The sequence below is a fragment of the Equus przewalskii genome, chromosome 22 (genome assembly GCF_037783145.1).
Source record: "Equus przewalskii isolate Varuska chromosome 22, EquPr2, whole genome shotgun sequence".
Taxonomy (NCBI): domain Eukaryota; kingdom Metazoa; phylum Chordata; class Mammalia; order Perissodactyla; family Equidae; genus Equus; species Equus przewalskii.
In genome coordinates this window covers 51272653-51294535 of record NC_091852.1, presented here as the reverse complement: position 1 = coordinate 51294535, position 21883 = coordinate 51272653, and the positions used below count along the sequence as shown (strand labels likewise).

The 21883-nt window shown below is 57.4% G+C and overlaps 1 protein-coding gene across 21 annotated transcripts in view; it reads right to left on the bottom strand.

Moving 5' to 3' along the window:
• The window catches only part of SEMA4D (semaphorin 4D), a 111340-nt gene that overhangs the window by 23849 nt on the left and 65608 nt on the right, over positions 1–21883 (bottom strand). For all 21 annotated transcript variants that reach the window (XM_070589803.1, XM_070589818.1, XM_070589814.1 and 18 more), the window contains 9 exons: positions 12629–12987; positions 11016–11161; positions 8458–8520; positions 6736–6834; positions 3330–3423; positions 2573–2686; positions 1658–1809; positions 440–615; positions 203–359 (listed from right to left, as the gene is read on the bottom strand). In XM_070589803.1, the coding sequence (XP_070445904.1) occupies positions 203–359; positions 440–615; positions 1658–1809; positions 2573–2686; positions 3330–3423; positions 6736–6834; positions 8458–8520; positions 11016–11161; positions 12629–12728 (1101 nt within the window). In that variant the 5' untranslated portion in view covers positions 12729–12987. The remainder of the gene's footprint in view (positions 1–202; positions 360–439; positions 616–1657; positions 1810–2572; positions 2687–3329; positions 3424–6735; positions 6835–8457; positions 8521–11015; positions 11162–12628; positions 12988–21883) is intronic.

Sequence of the window (21883 nt, the reverse complement as noted above, 5' to 3'; positions counted from 1 at the left end):
CTGGTTGGGGAAGTATGTTGCAAGAGCTGTTACACAACATGCCAGTGAGAACACAGGACAAGGAGTGTGCCCATTGCCCTTCCCAGTCCCGGGGGACGCCCGCTCCCCGGGAAGACAACCCCAGGTCTGGAGCGGCACGTGGCCCTCACCAAAGCCGCCGGTCTGGCGCCCCAGGCCCTCCCACAGCCCGGGCCCCACTCACCGCCCCGGGCCTCGGCGTGGGCACGGCCCCGTTGTAGCTCACCCACTTGGTGTGGGACTGCTCCACCGTGGCACTCTGCATGTACTTCCCACGGGAAAAGACCGCCTCGGCCGTGGACAGGTTGTAGGCGCACACGGCCGACAGCCCCATGTTGTTCCTGGGAGGAGGGGACAATGTGACTGCCATGTGGAGGAAACACAGCCCCCACCTGCCTGCCCGCCCTCCCCGGGCACTCACAGCTGCGGGGTGAAGACCCCGTAGAACACAGGCTCCTTCAGGTCTGGGGACCTGAGGACGAAGATGTCCTGCAGCACGTTGAAGATGAGGTTGCTCTCAGGTCTGGAGCAGATCAGCCTGGCCTTCAGGAAGGATGTCCACTTCTTCTGCAAGGTCCTGAGGCCGCCCAGGTCCCCCTGAAACCCCAAAGACGTGTGTGGTAGGAGGGGACGCTCCCTTGTGAGCAGGTGGTAAATGAGGTACCAGGCCCAGAACGGCTCTGCCTGAAAGGAACCAGGCCAAGGCTGCAAGGAAAGCAGGCTGCACACCAGCCCGCGGCCGCGGCCCCCCTTCCACGCCAGACCAGACCGAGGATCCAAACGCCAACCAACCAACATGCCTCCTCGATGGAGCCGCCCACCTGCAGCCAGACCCACCACTGGATTCTGCATACACGCATCTCACGGCAGCAGATGCCCCTTGTGCACTTTCCTGCTTCGGCCCTTGGCCGAGTGCATCTCCAAACTCAGGACCGTCTGTGAGGGACCCTGGAGGCAGGGGCTAGACGCCTTGGCTCCCCATCTCTCCCAGGCGATGCGTGTGGGTCTGGTCTCCCCTAAGACCTTCCTCCTGGGAGATGAGGTCTTCACTTCCTTCCCACCCCCCAGTCACCTGCTCAGTGCTTAGGACCTGCCAGGTTCTCCATAAACACGGCTTAGTGAGACAACCACCAAGAGATACATAAAACACACCCCGTACGACCTGCTCTGGGGAGAAACACGGAAACTCGGACATCTGGTGCAGAGGAACATAAAATGGAAGCGACCTTATTCATTCTGGACACAATGAAAATGCCCCCTTCCCTTCTTTACGTTGGGATGGTGGAACCCCAATTCCAACTGGATTTGGTTAACACAGTAACCAAAAACGAACTTCCTATAACCGGGGGTCGGGGCGGGGGGGGGGGGGGTTGGACGGAGGCGTGTCTAAAGCAGACCACCTGAGGACAGGAAGCCCATCACTCATCACACACGGGCGCCAACGCTCCCTCGGCCCCCAGGGAGACCTCCAGGCCACCGTGCACCGCCGACCCCCTCCGCACCAACGCCTGCGGCACAGGAGAAGATAGCAGTAGGTAAACTGACATTTCCAAGAAGCACGGAGCCTGGGCGAAGTGACCGACCCTCCAGACGTGCTATCACCACCGCCGGGACCAAAGAACCTGGGGGAACGGCTCACCTTGCACACCCTCGCCACCCGGGGGATCATCAACTTGAAGATGAACTCGTACTCCACAGACACCTCCGTGAAGAAGAAGTAGACCCTGTCATCCTCGCCCTCGGCGCCGTCTGTGCTCTCCCGGATCACGTCAGAAAAGACGAAGCTGGGCTCTGCAGAAGACCCCCGGTTACCCTCGCACACACAGAGGGGCCCAGGCACCTCCGCGCAAGGACGAGGGAGGGTGTGTATGCCATGCCCCGAAATCCAGGGTCCAGGGGTGATGACAGTGCCCACATCGCCCTCCTTGGGCTACAGAGGTGCCCATGATGGGGGTTCTGAAGAATACCCTCCTGGTCCACCCCGAGAACCCAGGGCTGGGTCTCCCGACAGGCAAGCAGCCTGGGGATCCCAGGGAGCCACATCCCAGCACCTGGAGACTCCCAGAAGATGCGCATTTGTAGTCTCCCAGATCAGCCCCTCCGAGAGTCTAGGGCCCGCTGGCCAGCGCCCACAAGAAAAGCCTGGTGTGAGCAGCTATGAGCCACCCACAGCACAAGTCCAACATGGATGCTCAACGTCCAGAGGTAACAATATGACATCACACACCGATCTGACCAGCCTGAATTCACGGCTGGCCATCAGATTCTCATTGCGTGTGAGCCTCCCAGATCCACTTTCAGGAAGGGGCCAGAGCACCCTTAAAACAGGCTCTCTCAGCGGAGAAGAAAGTAGGCCGCCCCCAGATGCTGCCGTGCAGCTCCGGGCCGTTCTGCAGGCGCCCCACGCCCCCCCCACCCCGCATGGGGCTGACAGCAGCTGCAGACGCCGCCCAGGAGGCTCAGCCGGAGCCAGCAAGAGGAGAAATCTAGTGGGGCTCCCCTGCCAGGAGGCAACCCAAGGGGGAACCCCCACCGTGACCCACCTGCTTCTTACCATTAAGCCAAGGGATGGCGTACTCTGTCCTCAGAGGGCTGTGCGAAGAATTCCGGGAGATGATTGGTTCGCTTCCCAGGAAGTTATAGGATGTCCCGGAGTAGAGCTCTCCATCTGCAGTGGACCAGGAGGAAAGAGGAAAAGGGAGTCAACGCCAGGGACAGGTGCCCACCACCACGCTCTCCTTTACCACCTAATGCACGCCCCTCCTGGCAGGTGGAGCAGCCACTGCCCAGCTCCTGCGCCTGTTTCCGGAGTCTTCCCTTTCGTTTCTCTGACAGGGGTAATTTTATGCTCCGGGGTCAGCTGTCTTTTGTGAGAGTTAAGGGCAAAAACTAACACCAGTGGGTAATTCCCACATCCCAGAAAATAAATGTGACAGTGGGTAAACACGGGGCATGTGGCCCCCTCGCCTCGGCGTGCAAGACTGTTACGAGGCAGCCGGTGGCTTGGTCACAAACCCCCCCAACAGGAACAACGACCCCACAGAACTGAATAACCCAGATGATTTGTACCAACGACGGATATAAAATGATCTATCTGTGGACCAGGGGAGTGCCTGGGTATCCCTCTGAACAATGAACTCAGCCCATATTGGGGGCTCTGGATAGGCTCCCCCACCTTTTGTGAGGACTAACAAATATGGGAACGGGGCAGAGGGGGACTACGGAGCGGAGGAGGAACCAGGCGCCCTGTGCTGTGGCCTCAGCATGACAGCAGAGCTACCCCAGCGAGGAGGTCCAAGGACTGGACTCACCGACCATGACCGACGTGTAGCTTTGTGCCGGGTCAAAGGGACACCTTCCTTTGCCATCTTCATTTCTCCCCAGAAATTGAAAGGATGTTAAGTCCTACAATTGAACGGGAAGAAAGCGTATCATCCACTGTCTGCGTTTCGGCAGACAGTACACACATTGCCACCGCACCACTCGCTCTCACACACTCACTATCCGGGGGGACGGCGGGAGCGGTGCCTGTGTGGCCAGCCCCCAAGTCCCGGGTCTGGATACGGGCGCCGTGGACCCTTGCTTTGATGCCCCCTGAGGACCACTCAAGATCTTGAGCCTCAGTTTGCTCAGCTGTAAGAGAGAGATGGCAGTGCTGACGGGTCTCGGGGCATCAAGCCGCCAGAGCAGACCAAACACAGGATGCACCTGGGAAGCGACCAGAAGGCCATGTGCGCAATTTTTTTTTTTTGAGGAAGATTAGCCCTGAGCTAACATCTGCTGCCAATCTTCTCTTTTTGCTGAGGAAGACTGGCTCTGAGCTAACATCCATGCCCACCTTCCTCCACTTTACAGGCGGGATGCTGCCACAGGATGGCTTGATAAGCAGTGTGCAGGTCTGCGCCCAGGATCCGAACCACCAAACCCTGGGCCACCCCAAAGAGGGATGTGCAAACTTAACTGCTGTGCCACCGGGCCAGCCCCTACTTGCAGAATTTTAACATCAACAGAGATGGCGTTCACAGCAGTGGAGACCAGACTATCCAGTAAACAGATGATGGGAAGAGCAGCAGAATCTCTTCTCATTCCCCCCAGCAGACCCAGTCCAGGCGGCTCAGTGGTGTGGATGTTGGAAATGGGACGATGCTGCATTAACTCAAAGTACGGGCAGCGACTTCCGTCTCGGGACAGTCTCTCTCCCGCTGACGAGATGGCCCCAACCCAGTCGGGACAACGCGGACAGAGCCACCATTCAAAGAACTGGAAAGCTCTTGTCCACAGAAAACAGGAGACAGAGTTCAATGAGAAGGGACAAACGGGGAAAATGCCTGCAAAATGACCAACGCAGTGCTGCGTCCCTGCGCATATGAGAAGCATCGGTAGAAGAAGGGGTGAGGGAGCATCCCAGGAGGAAGATGAAAACGGTCCCAAACAGCAAGTTAGAGAAGGAGAAACCCATCGGGGCAGCGGACGCGAGAAAGGATTCGTGGGTTGCGGAACCCAGGAAGCACGGCAATCAAGGTGGGAACCGTTCCCCCGGGCCAGCTGGGCGCCCCGGTGGGCCGGCGGACGAGATGGGAACCCCGTCACAAACACAGGAGCAGAGAGGGCTCCCGGGATGTGAACAGCGCCGGCTACATTTCTAACAGGCTGGGTAACACGATACGCGACTTCACCTCTTAGGTTAGGATTATGAATGGGGCGGCAGTGCACCCCGCCTGATGGGATTCCTGGATCCCATCTCCAGAGTCCGTCTGGGGGCCAGCGGGAAATCTGAGGGGCTGGAGATAGCACCAGGGAATTACTGTAAATCTTCTGAGATAAAATGACAAACTTGGCGTTTTACAGGAAAATGTCATCATTCTTAGGCTCATGATGGCGTTTACAGGTCACGGTTCAGCACGTCCACACGTGTGCACATACACACACGTGTGCACAGAGACGTTCCCCATTGTGCCGTCTAGGAGGTCAGGATACACGCGTCTGACCAACTTTTCTGGCAGCTTGAAAACTTTTACTCAAAGTACTGGGAAAAATCATAGGTCAGATTTAAACAAAACAGACAATTCCTTTATCTCAACAACTGACATGTGCGTGGAATTAAAGTTTAAATTTCAGTGCTTTAAGCTTCTGATTAACTAGAGTTTAGCCAGGAAATCCTTTGATGTGCAAAATGTTTCTAATAGGCCTTTGGATGCTTTTTTTCCCTTAAGCACAAAGAAACGAAGTCTGGCTTTGAGGACTGAGGATCTCAGCACCTGGGGGCACTCCCACCCCCATACTAACCTCTGTCACCTGCATCTGTGGGTACAGACAGCCCGGGAGACCCACGCTGCGTGTGGACCCCACCCGGGGGTCTGTGTGTGGATACAAGGACTCCTAAGCAAGCCCTTAATCCGCTCGTGCTCCGTCCTATCATCGATCTCTGACTCGAGGCTGGGAAAGGTTCTTTTAAGTCTCAGTTACTTTTGGCTTCTAGCAAACTAAGCTTCCCACTCCGGCACACCTGACACCCGACCGGCACACTGAACCAGGGGCAGTCACTAGAAAACGTGCCTCATTCTCAATCCTCACGTGCATTCAAACGGCCTTCTCCCTGTCTCTGTGGTTGTTATCAAACGCTCTCAGGTATTGGGGAAAAAGGAGTTCCTCTCCAAGAAACACTGCCGTCTTCCCTCTCTCCTTCCAGGTACGTGTCAGCGAGGGAATGGGGAGTGCCGGAGGGCGGTGTAGACCGGGGTCCCACTCCAAAGGACCCCAACGTGGTGAGATGCAACTGACATGGCTCAGGGAGAGTCCAGGCTGTGACGCAGGGGAGGGAGAGAGATGGGCCTGCTTCTAAAAGAGCTCAGCACACTCGTGTCGTGTTGTCGCCACTCAGAAGGGCAGGTCACAGAACTGTGGATCAGGGGGCAACGCGCACCCAACAGCAGACAGCGGATGGAGACGCCCCAAGACCAGAGCAGCAGACACCCGTGCTAGCGAGCTCGGGCTGCCACACAGCACCCCGACGGGCAGCTTCGAGCACACACGTTCACTCCTCACGCTCTGCGGGTGAAGTCTGAGACCAGGGTACCGGCACGGTCAGTCCAGGTGAGGAACCCCCTCCTGGCTTCCAGATGGCCGTCACCTTCTTGCTGTGTCCTCACATGGGGGAGAGAGAGCTCTGCTGTCTCCTCCTCTCCTTGTAAGGCCATCATCCCATCAGATCAGGACCCCAGCCTCATGACCTCAGGTAACCTTAATTACCGCCTCACAGGCCCCAGCTCCAAATATCGTCGCTCAGGAGGATAAGGGCTTCAACACATGGACTTTGGGGGGACACAAACATTCAGTCCATAACATGCGTGAACCAAGAACACGCAATCGAGGAGCAGAAGTCCTGACTTTTCCACTTGACAGGACCTGTGTCACAGCCAGGCCACCCTCCCTTGTGACAGGAGAGGCCAGATGCTGGATCACAGCACAGCGGGGCTCCTGTCTGTCAACAACACACTTCTCAGAAGGTCCTCCCACTGCCAGCTCCAAACCGCGGCCACACCCTCGGTCACAGTGCTTTACAGATCGGACACCAGCGCTCCAAGAAGCCATGAGCTGCCCCATCCCCACGCAGCTGGCAATCAGAAAATCCTACGTTTAGCCGAGTGGACACCACTGCATGCCACCTGGAGCCCCACTGTGCTCTAGCCACTGACCAGGGAGGTGCCACGGCCTTACCAGGTGGTCACAGGTCGGCTGGAACGCGTTGGTCCCGCACACGTAGAGGGCGGTGGCGCTGAGCGGCTGCAGCACCCGGATGTAGTTGAGACATTCTGTCTACAGGAGAGAAATGCACGGTCAGCACCATCCAGCTCCCAGCAGATGCCCCCCACGGTGTGAACCGTGCACCCCACTCCCTCAGAGCAGAGACCAGCAGAGCACAAGCCGACACCAGCTCGTCACAGCTCAGGACGCCAGCCCCGGCTGCATTCGCTGCCAGCCTCCCGTCTCCAGGCTCTGCAGCTCCGGGGGCTCTGCCCTGCCCAGGACGGCGGGAGCAGCGGCCGAGACCCAGCTCCGTCCGGACAAACTCAAATCTGCAGTGGGCCCGAGAACCTTCACCCCTGCAGCGTCCACAGGCCAGCTGGCAGGTGCCAAACAGATGTCACTTCAGTCACTAATTTATACTCTGAAAAGACGTGCTGACCAAAACCTCAAATCGGACTGGGACACAGAAAAAACGTGTTTACTTCACTGAACACATAGATGGTTCGCGGCACTGCCACAGGTGTACACTGGGCAAAAGCCCTCTGCCCGCCTCTTCTCTGGGGTCCCCCTCCACGTTCCAATGCACAGACCTGGGGACAGCGTTTCTCGGGGGGGGGGCATCTGGCCCGCCCCACTCAGGGGAGAGGCTGAACTAATGAGGGGCTCCGGCTTGGCTCCACGTCAGAAAGCCCCACAGGAAAACCAGATGCCACTTAAGAAGCCGCTCACTATTTCAGGCTGAAATGTACTGGATTATATGTGCTATTGTCTGAAGTCATCTCTGCTCAGGGGAGCTTTTTTGCTATGACTGTTCTTAAACTGGCTGGAAGTAACTCATCCTCCCCCGCGAGAACTGGGAGGGACCCCGTCCACTCCATGCCCTCCCCGGGGCCAGGCCAGCGCTCGCTCTAATTCGCTCTGAGCCAGCTCCCCCAGTGACGCCATCACAACACCTGCGCTTTCTCTCATCTCCTGCAGCAACTTCAGATCTAGTGACTTCAGTGACAGTGTTTAGCATTTTACTAAAAAAGTTTGGCAAAAAACGTTTTTTTAGGATTTTAAATTGTTTTGAAATAGCCAACCACCGCTGAAATTTCCCGTCACTCAGCTGTCTTGACCCACCGTCAGGAAAGACGGGGCTCTTATGCTCAGAGACCCCGATATCGGCCCGGCACCAGTTAGGGGTAGGGCAGCCCGGGGGTGGGGGCGACCCAGCGCTCCCAAGGTGGGTGGACACTTGGCCCAGTGCTCCCCGGATGGCCACCACGCTGAGGTGACCAATACCTCCTAGAGAAGGAGCAGGTTCTCAAGGGATGGGTGTTTCCAAAAATCCAGAGTTCCCAGAGCAACCCCTCCAGGCCGCGGTGCAGGGAGACAGCAACCCTGCATTTGACCCCATTAGCCAGCACGCACAGACACTGTCCTCTGTGGTCCGAGTTTTAGGCCATCTGAATAAATTCAATTCAGTTAAACCTTAAGAAGCATTTCTCTGTCTGGCACTTGCTCTGAGAGCCAATCTCAGCGTTTGGGAACAGAAGGAGCTGAAGAGGGGTCGTGGTAACAGAGCCACGCCCGCAGGGACCTGGGGCCTGGCCCCGCGCTGGCACATCCAGGAGCTGCAGGGGCTTCCACAGGAGATTCAACCACCTGGAAACGAGCATGGCATGGTCTGTAGCTGGCAGAAGAAATTACCTGCTTTGACTTCCCCTTTTCCGCACATTTTGCTTTTTTATCTTCGGAAGCCCTCCAGTATGCCTGTTGGGGAAGGGGAGTCGTTTCAGTGCACAGAGAGCTGGGTACAGACATATAGCTTACAAAGCACACGCGGGCGTTCAGAGCACAGACGTCCCCCGGGACGGCGAAACCAGAGACCGCAAAGCGAGGCTGAGGCGACAACGCTGAGGCCCACGAGCAACGGGCTTCGCGAAGCCGCTGTCCTCCTGCGCCGTCCTCCTCCAGAAGCCGCAGGGCCAGGAAGCCATGCCAGGTCCCTGCTACTCGCTGCAAAACAGCAGCAAAACTACGCCACGGACAGTGGGGCGGATTCAATTATCCATCAGAAAGCTAAATGTAGGTATTCGCAAACACCAAAGTGGGGCTTTTCATTCGTTCAAAAGGGACTCCAGAGGCTAGTGAAAAAAAGCCCTGACATTTTGACATTGACTCTGAGTACCAGTGGGATGGCTGGATGGCAATGCTTTCAATTTTTTCTAAGAGCAGCTGCTGAAAGTGATGGACTGGCACGGCCCCTCAGGTCCAGCACCTTCCTATAGAGATCTGAGCCCCTGCTCCTTTCACGGCAGGTGCACAGGCCACCAGAACCCGTCAGGCCAGCAGGTGCCTGGCCCCTGGCCCTCCAGAGGATAGAAAACACCCAGCCTGCATAATGGAAGGCCCCCATACTCCTGCCTCCCCTCCCCCAGATTCCCCACACTTCCTTGACATCCTGTGACTGATGCAAACTCAGGTATATATCTTTTTACACCCAGAGAATCAAAGCCAGCTGCTGGGCACTGGGAGCTCAGAACTCAGGAGGCACAGGGAGCTTCCTGATGGCAGTGGGCCGAAGCCCTGGGTGTGTCCTTCTACACTAGCTTGGCTTCCCGCAAAGGCCCCAACAGCAGACACGCTGACGAGAACGCTTTCAGAGAACTGGAAGTCCTAACCAGGCCACATGAATGCAGAACCAAGGCCCATTTCACAGAGCAACTTCTTCAGAAGTTAAATGCAGACGATGTCATCACCGTCCACATGGAATGCACCAGCACAAGGACCACGAACTCTGCCAGGCCCTCCATCACGGTCACGGGCTTTTCACTGAAGCTCAGCCGTGGTCCTTTCACTTTTTCTTCTCTTTTACATACACGAGGCCATTAACAGAGCAATGGCCACTCTGACTGAGCGCCCACAGGGCTGGCACACGCACTTTATTTTCAAAGGGTAGTGACGAGAATCTCATTTATGTGTGAAACAGAAATTAAGTACTAGGCTAGACTCTGGAGATTAAGACAAAACAAATCCAAAAAAAATAAGAGGTCTGGGGCAGAAAATGCACACGATGAGCCTGGACCATCTTGGCTCGAGAGAACAAGGAACTATGCCAACCACCAGGGTCTGTCTGAGGACTCAGGAGGCATGGGGAGGCTGCCACGGGCCAGGGAAGGGACAACCGGAGCATCAAGGGAGGAAGTGGCTGGAGCGGATCAAGGCACTTCAGACATCTTTAAATGCGCGAGTCCATGGCCATACGGAAAACTAAACAGTCAAAAACTCACTGTCTCCCTCTGCAGAGAAGTCACACTATTTTGAAAACTGGTGAATAAAGGCAGAGATTTCATGTGCTGATCCTGCCGTTTCCAAAGGAACTGGCCTCGGGGAACGAGAATTTCCCCTTTAGAGACAATTTCTGGCTTCCAAATGGAGAAGGGAAGGTGGAGCCGGCTGTCCCATCGTGCCATCTGCACACGTGGCTCCAGGCTGCGATGGTCAAGGGCCCGGAGAGGGAACGCCCGGCCAGGGGGATGATCCTGCCTCTCAGGGAGGATGGGGGGGACCCCCAGCGGACAGAGTGCCTGGCCACACAGACGGCCTGATTTCAACCCGATTCAAACTGAACAAACATCATTTATGAGAGAGCCTGTGGAATTTGAACATTCACTATGTGACGACATTAAATTTTTGGATGCGATAAAGGTATTTCGGTTAGTTTGAAAAAAAGGAGTCCTCTCCTTTAGGAGATGCCCAGGAAAACATTTACAGATGAAGGATGAAGAACGTGTGTCTGGATTTGCTCCCCAGCCTCCTGGAGGGAGCAGAGGACGTGGCCATGGGAGGGAGGCAGGAGGGAGCACGGGGTGGAGCCCCTGGCCTGCAGGAGCCACCGTGGCCAGGCGGCTCTAACATCACTCCCTCTGCTCCTGTTATGCTTGAGATTCTCTGTAATAAAAAGTTCAAAATCCAAGATGAAAGGAGTGTGGGTGAGCCGCCAGCCCAGCGAGGACAGGCTGCCAGGGGGCATCCTGGGATGAGGCTGAACGGACACAGGGGGCAAAGGAAGCTTCGGGATGACAGGGCCCTTGGTCTGCTGAGGGTGGGAGGCTGCTCGCTAGAGGCACAGGACATGCACGGTGAGCAGGCCACACGGCCAGGAAAGGGCCTGACGCCCCGGGTACAGCCCAGTGTGCAGATTCCAGAACACACCGGGCAGGTCTGCGGCCCAGACAGCAGGGGAGTGGGAGCCCACGCCATACCTCGTGCTGCTTCTGGGAGATGTTGAGCGCATTCAGTGCAAACACGGCTTCCCGGGCGCCCACGTACAGGGTGTCCTTGTCCTCACTCAGCAGCAAGGCCGAGTAGTTGAAGATGCCTGGCTGGTGAAACTGCATCAGCTGCACCTCTAGGGGAGAAAAGGGCGGTGGGGGGCGGGCAACACAGGTGCATCAGGCATTGCTGAGCCTGGACACACCCCAGTGTCTGACCTCCCTTTAGTGCACCGACATGTCCCAAGGGCCAGGCAGGGATTTGCTTCCACAGTGGCCAGCCCCCAGCAGAGGCTAGAACTCAGGCACCTCTGGGTGGAGCAGACTCAGCAAGGCCGCCACCAAGTACGTGGGACCCTGTGAGGCCCCAGAGCACTGGGCTCAACCAGTGCTGGGGCCCGATTTCCCTTCCTGCTCCCTCCATCCAGCACTTCCAAACCCTGCACTCAGTGTGGCCTCCTGGCAGCGTGATCTCCCAGAGCATGACCTCCTAGCATGTGACCTCCTGGCAGTATGGCCTCTCAGGAGCATGACCTCTTAGCAACATGACCTCCTAGCAGTGTGACATCCCAGCAGTGTGACCTTTCTGGAGCACGAGCTCCTGGCAGTCTGACCTTGTGACCTCCCACTAGACCGCAGGCCAGACCCCTCAAGCCGCTGACTGCTGTGGCTCCCTCTGCCTCTCATCAAACTCTTGTCTATGTGCTTAATTATCCACAGATTAGGTGTATCAAAAATATAACTATTTAGGATTTTCTCATTTAGGAAAAAAATGACTGACTTTAAAACTTTGAAAGAAAATCTATTTCAGTAAATCTATCCCTTAACCCAAGCATTTTTCCACTGCTCTGTTAATTGCATCAATAGCTATTCAGGAACATGAGGAATTTAAGGACGAGGTGTTTAGGCATGTTGGCTTTCTGTCTTGAGGGGCTGTTCCTCTTTCCGACCACCCAGCATCCAAGACTCAGAGCGTCGTGAGTGTTCTGCGCTTGGCTTTCCAAGCATCACCAAGCTCTGGTTTTGTTCCAGGATTTGTGCTCACACTTTCGCTCCAATTTCCCAGTTAGGAGAGATGCACACAGGACGAAGGCTCTCCCAGCACGTCTGCCGAGACAGCGCAGCCCTGCCAGCGCACCTCCATGGGGACCAGCGCTCGAGCTCTCCGCCCACCGAGCCTGGAGGAGAGGGGGTCCCAAGACACAGTTCCCAAGAGAGGGAGCAACGAAACAACTTATGAACAGCAAATGAAAACAACTGGCCCCAAGCTCAGCTTCACGTCATTAAACGTCCTCAAAACATACCCCTCGGTGTGGTCCGTGCCTGGGCAGCGAGCACCAGTGTGGTCAGGCACAAGGGAGACAAGCTTCCCTTCAGGGGTCCCCTCGCCCTGATTTAGAAACCAGCAGCCCCGAGCAGGCCCTGCCGTGCTCCTAGCACCGCAGCCTCACCAGCAGCCTCCGCGGCAGCAGCGGTGCAGGCCATGTGCTCACACCTGGGCCAGCAGCACGGCCCCAGCAGAGCAAAGGACGCATGTGCATCTGCGCATCACAAGCAGGGAGACGCCCTCAGGGGCCCCAGGCCTGACTCAGCACTGCCCTCACCTCGGTGCTCCCAGGTGATCCTAGGGCTGGGTGCGAACGCCACTGCTGTTCCAACCACCACGGCGAGGGTGGCCAGCAGCCCCCCGACGGGCAGCCACATCCTCCTCAGCAGGCGCCGCAGCGGGGGCGTCTGCAGCAAGCGCTCGTCGGCAGCGGAGGCCGCGGGGGGTGTCAGGGTGGACGCTGTTCAGAGCCTCGGGGCCCTGACCCGCAGCACAGCCTGGAGGGAGGGCGACGTGTGTCCGAGGACCAGCATTTCCCAGCACGCTGGGCAAGGTCCGGCCACTCCGGCCACCGCAAACACCCAAGGCCACCTGGTTCTTAAACGGTGTGCTTCTCTACGGCCTTCCGAAGAAACTCTGGAAGAAAGTGAGAAGGAGGGGTTTACCATCAGGACCTGTGGCAACAACACCCCCCAACCCCCCTCTCACCACATCCCCACCGCACTCCATCTGCTGGGGGCAAGAGGGACAGCCCCACACAGACACCACACCCCGGAGCCCGGGAGCGAAGCCGGGCTACAGGAGTCAGTGTGTCTCGCCCCTCAGGCTGGCCAGGAATGCAGGACAGACATCGGACCCAGACTGGGGACGGACGCCCGCCTGGCTGCCCAGCGTCCCCCCGTCCAATGGGTAATGTGATGGAGAGGAAGAGAGGGAAACCAGGCTTTCAGTTTCCCTTGGAGACCCCGGCTTCCCCATGCCTGCACTGCTCATCAGGGAAAACGGCCAGAGCAGAAGACCAAAGAGGGCCACACAGGGGCTGACACACACACACATGTGCAAGCTCACACGTATGTGCACACACGCATGACCTGTCCATGCAGGAGTGGCTGGGCTGCAGGGGACAGGGCCACCCCTGTGGCCCCCTACTCCAGCCTTGCATGAAGAAGCCAGCATGCCACGGAAACAGTGGTCACCGGCTGTGACTCGTCACCGAGGAGAAGCCCCTCACTGCAGAACAGGCCTGTGCTGAGCAGACATCGAGGGCCAGGGTGCACAGGGCTCTGGCACCCACACTCGGCCCGGTTTCAGGGAGGCCTGGCCCCGTACCTGCTCAGCCCCACACGCCGTCGGGAAGGTTCCCTGCCGGAAGCTGCGGGATGACCCTGCTCCAGACCAGTGAATCGGGGCCATCAAGGGCCAGGGTTTGGCCCCAGCCTGAGGGCCCGGCCAGGATCCCAGCGAGACTGTGAGGCAGTCTTCTTCTCAGGAAGGAGCTTAAACGGAAACACCGGCCAGGCAGAGGCAGGACTCTCGCTGACCACACTTGGGGAGCACAGCGAAGTCACAGCAGAACCTGCACCTCACGGACGTGCCGTCCCGGGAGCCCCACCTCACCCTGACTTTCCTCTTCTGCAAGGTGGCGGCCTCCCTCCACACCCCTGCCCCTCCCTCCATGCCCCTTCGCCCCTGCTCCCCAGGAGGCCCTGGGAGTCAGCCATCCTCACCTCCTTCCCTTCCTTCTGCCCCACCAGCCAACCTGCCTCCAGGTCTGTGAGTCCAACTGACACGCCAAGGCCCTCTCCAGAACATTCTCCTCACCCTGTCATCGCCCTCAGCCTCCTGACTTCACCGTCTCAGGGACGTCTGAGGGGCAGCCTCACTCCCTCCCCGACAGTCCTCTCCCGGCTCCGCCTCCCTGGGCCCACAACCTGCCACACACCCGTGTGTGTCCAGCCACCTGCCCTGCGGCTCCCCAACACCTCAGGCCACACCGAACCCCCCAAGAGGGTTCTGGGAGAAGTTCTGGCTTCCTGTTTGCTGGTCAAGTTGTTGCCTCCAAGAAGCCCTCCTGGCTCCCTTCTTCATCCCACCTGGGAAGTTGCCTCTCACACCCTGGTGTCGAGGGTCAGCAAGGCCTTCTTTCTTTTTCTTGGATTTATTTTTTATGTGGGCATGGGGCACTGCCACCGCCCTGCTCCACCCTGTAAGGAAAGACTCCCAGGGGCCTCTCCCTGAGAGCACTTGCCCACTGGGGCCGCCGGGTGAAGGCCGGACACCAGGCATGGCCAGGCCTCATCTGCTCGCCCGCCCTCCTCGCTCGGGCAGCCCCTCCTCGGTTCCTCTTCCCAGCCTGAACGCGTGCCCAGCCAGGCTCCCATCCTCCCAGTGTCCGTCCTCCATCCTAAAGTCAGGGAACATCTGAGCCCCCCGTTTTCCCCGGGGGCGGCGCATCCCGGGCGCAGGCCGGCTCTCCTCTTCTGCAGAGGCCGACGGGCATCCAGCTCTGCAGGCCCTGCAGCCTCTGTCCCAGCCACTCGAGTCCGTGGGAGATCGAAAGCAGCCACAGGTGCCGCGTCAGTGGACGAGCCTGGCCGCGCACTAACACAACTACTTACAGAAACAGGCGCCAATCTGCAAGCTGAACCCCACGCTGCAGACCCAGAGGGACGGCCGGCTCCGACGCCCCGCGGCAAGGGCGACCCCCACTCTAAGTGCAGTAGCAGATGGGCCAGGAAGCCAGGACGCAGGCCGGGAGGGGAGGAAGAGAGGGCCGCGAGCGCTCACTCTCCTCAGAGCAGACGCACGACGCCCTCACCCCGGGCCCGGGGGCAGGGGGGAGACTCTGCTCTCCTGCCCTCACTGGGGGAATGAGGCACGAGGCGGCTCCAGATGCCAGGCGAGGCCTCAAACTGTGCCACGTGCCCACCGTGCTCCACCCATGAGGCAACCCCACGGAGCATCCAGCGAAGGCCGAGCGCTCCTGCAGAAGCCTGCAGCACAGGATGAGGCCGCGGGAAGAGCTGTCTGTGCAGATGATGCCCCACTCGGGGAGGAGTGCCGGGAGCCTGCCCAGCACGTCCGCAGGTCCATCTCGGGGAGGTCCATCTCTACCACCACCACTCGGCATGGCACAGATCCCTGTGTTTCTGCCCCAGAATCCACATCCCTTCACTGTCACTAACAGCATCTTGATTTTACCTGGGACGGCAGTGTGGCCGGTTAACCACATCTCCCAGCTTCCCTGGTGGCAGTTCTGGCCAAAGAACTGTGAAGAGAAGTTATTAGGTAGGAATTTCAGGAGAGCTCTTTAAAGGAGGCTGACTCAGCTAGTGTTCGCATTATTGCCTTCAGCCTTTCCTCCTTTTGCTGCCTGGAACTCAAGTTTGATGGCCAGAGCTCTGGCAGCCACCTTGTGAACATGAAAGATAAAGGTCTCATTCTAAGAACAACCAGGTAGACATCCACAAGAACCAGGCAGACATGCTGGAGACGTTACACCTGCTTTCTTCTGCCTACTTCTAGACTTGCTAATAAACTATTAAAGAGATTACTGTTGTTCAGATTTTTGTTACCAGCAGTCAAATACAATTCCAAACAGATTCAACCTCCCTATAGCACATTTACCAAAGAGTAGCAGCAGCCAGAATTATGTTTTTAATGTAAATCCGAGCATATTTCCCCAGGTGAAATGTTTCTCACTCAGATTAAACCCGAGTGGACGACCCTGGTCCACCTTCTATCCAGCCTCTCCCGTCTCACGTCCCTCCACGTTTCCGCCCGGGCCGTATCTGGACACACAGAGCTCAGCCCGTCTGCAAGGCTGTGCGTGTGCTGCCTGTCAGCACCATTCAGAACCTGTCCAAGCACGTCTGTGTAAATGCCACTTCACAGTCTCCTTGGTTTACCCGAGAAGATGGTTTCTCCAAGTGACTGAGAGTAACTGGCAGTGGCTCCCGCGCTCTGAGCTCCCTGACAGCTAAGGGTTTCCAGAAAGCTCCACGTCAGGGCAGTGAGAAGGGCAGTGGCTGCCGGGGTCAGAGGGGAGGGAGGGATGAACAGGTGGAGCTCAGAGGGTGCCCCCTCCCTCCCCGCCACGGGCCCACCACCCCCACCAGCTCTGCAGTGGGATCATGACACAGGGGAGGCTGCGCACATTAGGGGATGAGGTAAAAGGGAACTCCACGTGATTTCTACTCAATTTCACCGTGAATCTGAAACTGCTCTTGAAAATAAAGTTTATTTAAAAAACACTCGGGCTCAGAGAAGTCCCTACCAGGCACAGAAGGAGCGTGCCTGGGGTCTGGTGCCATGTGCCCCTGGCTGCGGGCAGGGACAGGAGGCCCACAGGAGGTCTCTCTTGCTCTCCAACAGCAGTGGGGGCCGTGTCTCTGCTGGGGGGAAAGGTCTGAAGGGCCCACGACAAGACCGAGCCCCTACTCGGCACAGAGGCCACTCCTCTGGGGCAGCCACGCGTCCACCGCAGCCAGGCTCAGAACCCAGGCGCAGGAGACACCAGAGTCCCTCCTTGGAATCCGTCACCCAGGACAGAGATTTATCTCAACTCTCTCCTCCAACTGGCTAAGTGACAGTCTAAAAGGACAAAAGGATGAACCAGGGTGAGGACGTGAACAAGCCCTGGAAGCTAGACAGACAGCAGACGAGCTGACCCGGGCCGTGCTGGCGAACCCTAACACCTGGCTCTCCTGGGGCGGGGGTCGGGGTGGGGCGCCCTTCTCTGCAGCATACGCTGATTTCTAGGGTGTAAATGCTGCTTTCAAGCTCCCAATGTGATGCTGTGAACGAGGGACGGATAAGCTGCACGGCAGCGCACCAGTGATGGTTTTTCCACCACACGGACACAAGGGGCATGTGGCCCCGAGAGCAGGTGACAGTGAGATGCTCAGGAAGTGGTGAGTTCTGAGTACGTGTATCTGCACCTCTGCTCTTAACATGGTTTATTGAAGTCTACGTGATTCGGTTTCTGACAATGGCTGTGTCACCACCAGCGCTGGTGTGCCACCAATGATGGTAACTAACCGACTCTGAGGACAGATAGAGTGAAACCAGAGCCCGGGAGGGGAGAAGTCACAGGGAAACACAAGCTGGGAAAGTGGGAGCAAGTGCAGAGACTGACACGGTGATTAAAGAAATACAATGCTCAGTCGAGGATGGAAGATGAAACTGAGGAGGTTCCGTAAAAGTTGGACAATGTGACAGAGGAAGAAAGGGAGAGAAAAGACAGGAAAGCCGGGGGATCGATTCAGGGGCCCACACCTAACCGACGGGAGTTCCAGGTGAGAGCAAAAAATGAAGAATTATCAGAGAAACAATACAAAGAAAATTCCAGAACAGAAGGACCCACATTCACAGAATGAGGTGCCCAGCAGCGCAAGGAATGCAAAGACGGCCACACCAGGCCCCGGGTGGTGAGATCTGAAGGCCTAGGACCAGGGGAGTACTGACAGCTTCCAGAAAACAGGCCCCACCATCACCCCTCAGAAACCAGGCCACCCGCCAGCTAGGAGGCAGCAAAATGCCTTTAAAATCCCAAAGCAGGACGATTTCTCACCTATAATCCTACCCAGAGCCAAATTATCAAACACACGAGGGAAAAACAGAAACAGGTTTCAAACATCAGTGCTCAGAGCTCACACCTCCCTTACATCCTTTCTCAGAAAGCTACTGAAGGATTCGCTCCACCAAAACAAGGGAGCCGGTTCCCAGGTCTTCCTGAGAAGGAAGGACGGCCGGGAACAGGAGCCCCGTGTTGCGACAGGAGGAGGGGCAGAGGGAGCGAGAGAGAGAGGCCAGAGGGAGCGGGAGATGGCTCAGAGCTGCCGGAGGTCTGTGCGCTGAAACGCGAGGTTAGGGGTCTGGCAGACTGTGAGGATGACTTAGGAACACACACACGGACAAAAGAGGGGCACACACTCAAAACAAAGCCGTTTCCAACCCCAGGGAAAGCGAGGACGGGGACCTGCAGGAACGGCTGCTGTCCACGCAGGCTGCTCTGAATGGTTCAGGTGAGAAGAGAAAACATTTCTCTTAACCGCCTTGAGCCTGGACCAACCCAGACACCACCATTCAGGAGCTGGGCGGGTGTGGACCCAGCCAGGCGGCCCCTCACTCCCGGCTGTTCCCCACCACGCTGCCGAGGCGATTGGAGGACGAGACCCAGTTCTGTCTGCAGACGCACGTGCAGGCTTTCAGCACGGGCCTCATCCGGCTCCATGCCTTGTTCACTTCATCGGCACACGCCAGATTCCCGGTCACCTCCACTAGACCCTACCTCTCGTTCCCAAATGGTCTTCAAAATAATCCACATGAGGGACCGGCCTGGTGGTGCAGTGGTTAAGTTCACACGTTCCACCTTGGCGGCCCGGGGTTCACTAGTTCGGATCCTGGGTGTGGACATACGCACTGCTTGGCAAGCCATGCTGTGGCAGGAGTCCCATATAAAATAGAGGAAGATGGCCCAGATGTTAGCTCAGGGCCAGTCTTCCTCAGCAAAACAAAAAGAAAAAGAGAAGGACTGGTGGCAGATGTTAGCTCAGGGCTAAACTTCCTCAAAACAAAACAATCCACATGAATAGCAAAGGTCAGCAGCATTCGCTGCTTTCTTTTTTGACAAGTACTCATTGTTTTGTATAATTTAAACACTGCTAAGCAGAGCGCACATCACACCACCGAGGCTGCCACGATGCTCCTCCAGAAACACTGCTGCGCCATCGCCGAGGAATGCACATTGGAAACACCCAAGGAAAATGCTATTCTTCTCCGCATTTCTGACAAGTGGAGGGAGGGAGCCGGGTGTCAGGAGCCCACCTCCCTGTGCAAAGGGCTGCCTGTCACAGAGACAGGACCCATTAGGAAGACAGGGTCCCACAACGTCGCCCCCTCTATCCTCACATAATTGCACTGGTTCACGAGGAGGGCACGATCCCACTTTACATGTCAGGAGAATGGAACCCACAGGGGGCTCTGAGCCCGTCACTCAGCGGCCTGTCAGTGCCTGTCACACACAGCTTTCCACCCGAGTAGCCTTGAATCAAGTCAGGTGGAAAAAACAGGCGTGCCCAGCAACTGGCAAGATAATGGCTGTTTCATGAAGTTGTGCCATGTGTTGCATACGTGCATGCATATACCCACATGCGTCGGTGCACACATGTACATGCACGCACAGATGTGTGTATGTGTGCATCCACGTATGGATGTGCATCCACATATGTGAAGCCGCGTGTCATGTGGATCCCTGTGTACACACGTGTGCTGTGTGCACAGCACATCTATGCATGTGTGCACCGTGCATGTTCACGTGCATGTGTGTGCACGCATACGCATGGGTGTGCGGTGTGTGCTCTCTGTTGCAGCACAAAGCCCCTCTCTAGTGTTGTAATCCCAGATGTGATCAGTCACTGCGGCTGGGGGCCTGAACGGCAGGACCATGGACCGGGGGCGGGGGGGGGAGTGCTGTCTGGGGTCTGCCACATGCACCTGAGGCGTTGGCTCCCTCCTGGAACTGGATGGCTGTGAGCGGGGACAGGTCACAGAGGGGACACCACTCGCCACCACACATGAGGCGGCAGTGCTCCCACGGGCAACAGGATGCTCAACCAACGCTGACGTGCCCTCACCGGTGTCCGGGGCAGGGATCCAGGTGACGGCTGAGAGGCTGCTGCGGAGCCTGTCTGGCTTCTGTCTACGGGGTTTGCCCAGACAGCGCGGCTGAGCCCGCTCCCCACTAAGGCCCTACAGCCAGGACAGCGGAGGACACGCACTGCCCACACTTTCCCCTCCCAGCTGGGAGCAGAGACGCGACAGCCACCCCGAGACCATGCCCTGCTGGTGTCACCCCAGGCTGTCCCCCACCCCAGGCCTCCCCCCTGGCTGTGGTGCTGTCACGACCTCGCAAAAAAGGCCTTGTCCCCCCAGGAATCAGGGATAGGTTTCAGGAGCTCTCTGTGTCACACAGCAGTTTGTTTCTACTTCAGTTTCCCCAGATCTTAGGATGCATCCTCGGAGCCACACTCCAGCTGCACAGGACATGCTCAGCCCTGGAGTTGGGTCCGGCTGGACCCGCCCAGCGGAAAAGCCCGCAGGACACCATCCCTGGGCGCCCGCTTCCTGCTCCAGCCACACCTCCAGGGGCAAACGAGGCTGTGAGGACATCCTGACACTGCTTGACCCTCATTCCTGCACCCAGACCGGGCACGCGTGTGCCACAAGTGTGCTGGCGGGAGCCGGAAAGGGGACAGAGAATGGCGCGGTGACAGACACACACACCAACCAACCCATCCTCCATAACAGCAACGACGAGCAGGCGCTGGGAGGGCAGAAGCTGGTGGGTGCAGGGGCCGGAGGAGGAGGGGGCCACCACCTGTGAGACCTCACCAGCCCTGCACACATGGAAACACACAACACTGACTTGTTCTGGAGGGAGTGTGGACCTGTGTGTGGTGTGTGCATGTGTCCCTGGGCCCGGACAGCTCAGCAGCAGGGAAATAAAATAACCTTCCTCCACTGGCCTGACTTCCTGTTGACCCCTCCAGGGTGGCCATTGGACTCTCCAGGCTGGACGCTGGCTCCCGGGGACAATGTGGCTGTACCAGGAAATGGCTGGCCCACCCCTGGGGGGAATGTGTGTCTTTCAACCATGACTTGACCAGGGGCTGCGGGTGCCATGGGGAGCTCAACCCCCAGATGTTTCCAGAGGCCCAGAGGACACCGTTGACACCAGGGGACACTGAAATGCCACTAAAACTGGTGCTTCCGTCCAGGTCAGGGTGACCTGTACAGAGGGCAAATTTAGGTAAAATACCCTGCTCAAAAGTTTTGCTTTAACTGAATTTATTTGCATTTTTAATTTCCCCACCACCTCATAAACTTTCCTGCCTTCAAAAACAGCTCCAAGGTGCTTAACTCCAGTAATAAAGAAACGTCAATGAAAAAGTACCTAATTAACGGAAATTCAGAAGATTGCTGCCACCGGTGCTGGTGGAGCAGGAAGAGGATTTCTGAGGGTGAGTCTGAATCTCAAGCGGAGCGCATGCGATCCCTGGGCAGCAATCCATGGACAAGGCCAGTGTGCAGAACCACGTGGGTGAGCACGGCCCTCGGACACAAGTGCACCGAGAGTGACGGCCTGCACTGAGGGCTGGTGGTCAGACACGTGCAGGAGGGTGAGGCAGCGCGGCTGGACGGCCCTGAGCTCACTGCACCCGCGACCCACACAAAGGCAGAGGGCAGCAGGCTGATGACCCCCATCGTGTCCAGGGAGCAGTGCCAGTCTCCACACACAGGGACACACACACAGAGACACACACACACACATACACAGACATGCATATACACATGGTCGCACATGAACAGACATACGGACATGCATATACACGTGGACGTAAATGAACATACAGGGACACAGACACACAGGCATGCATATACACGTGGACACACATGAACACACATGGACACAGACACACAGGCATGCATATACACGTGGACACACATGGACACAGACATGCATTTACAC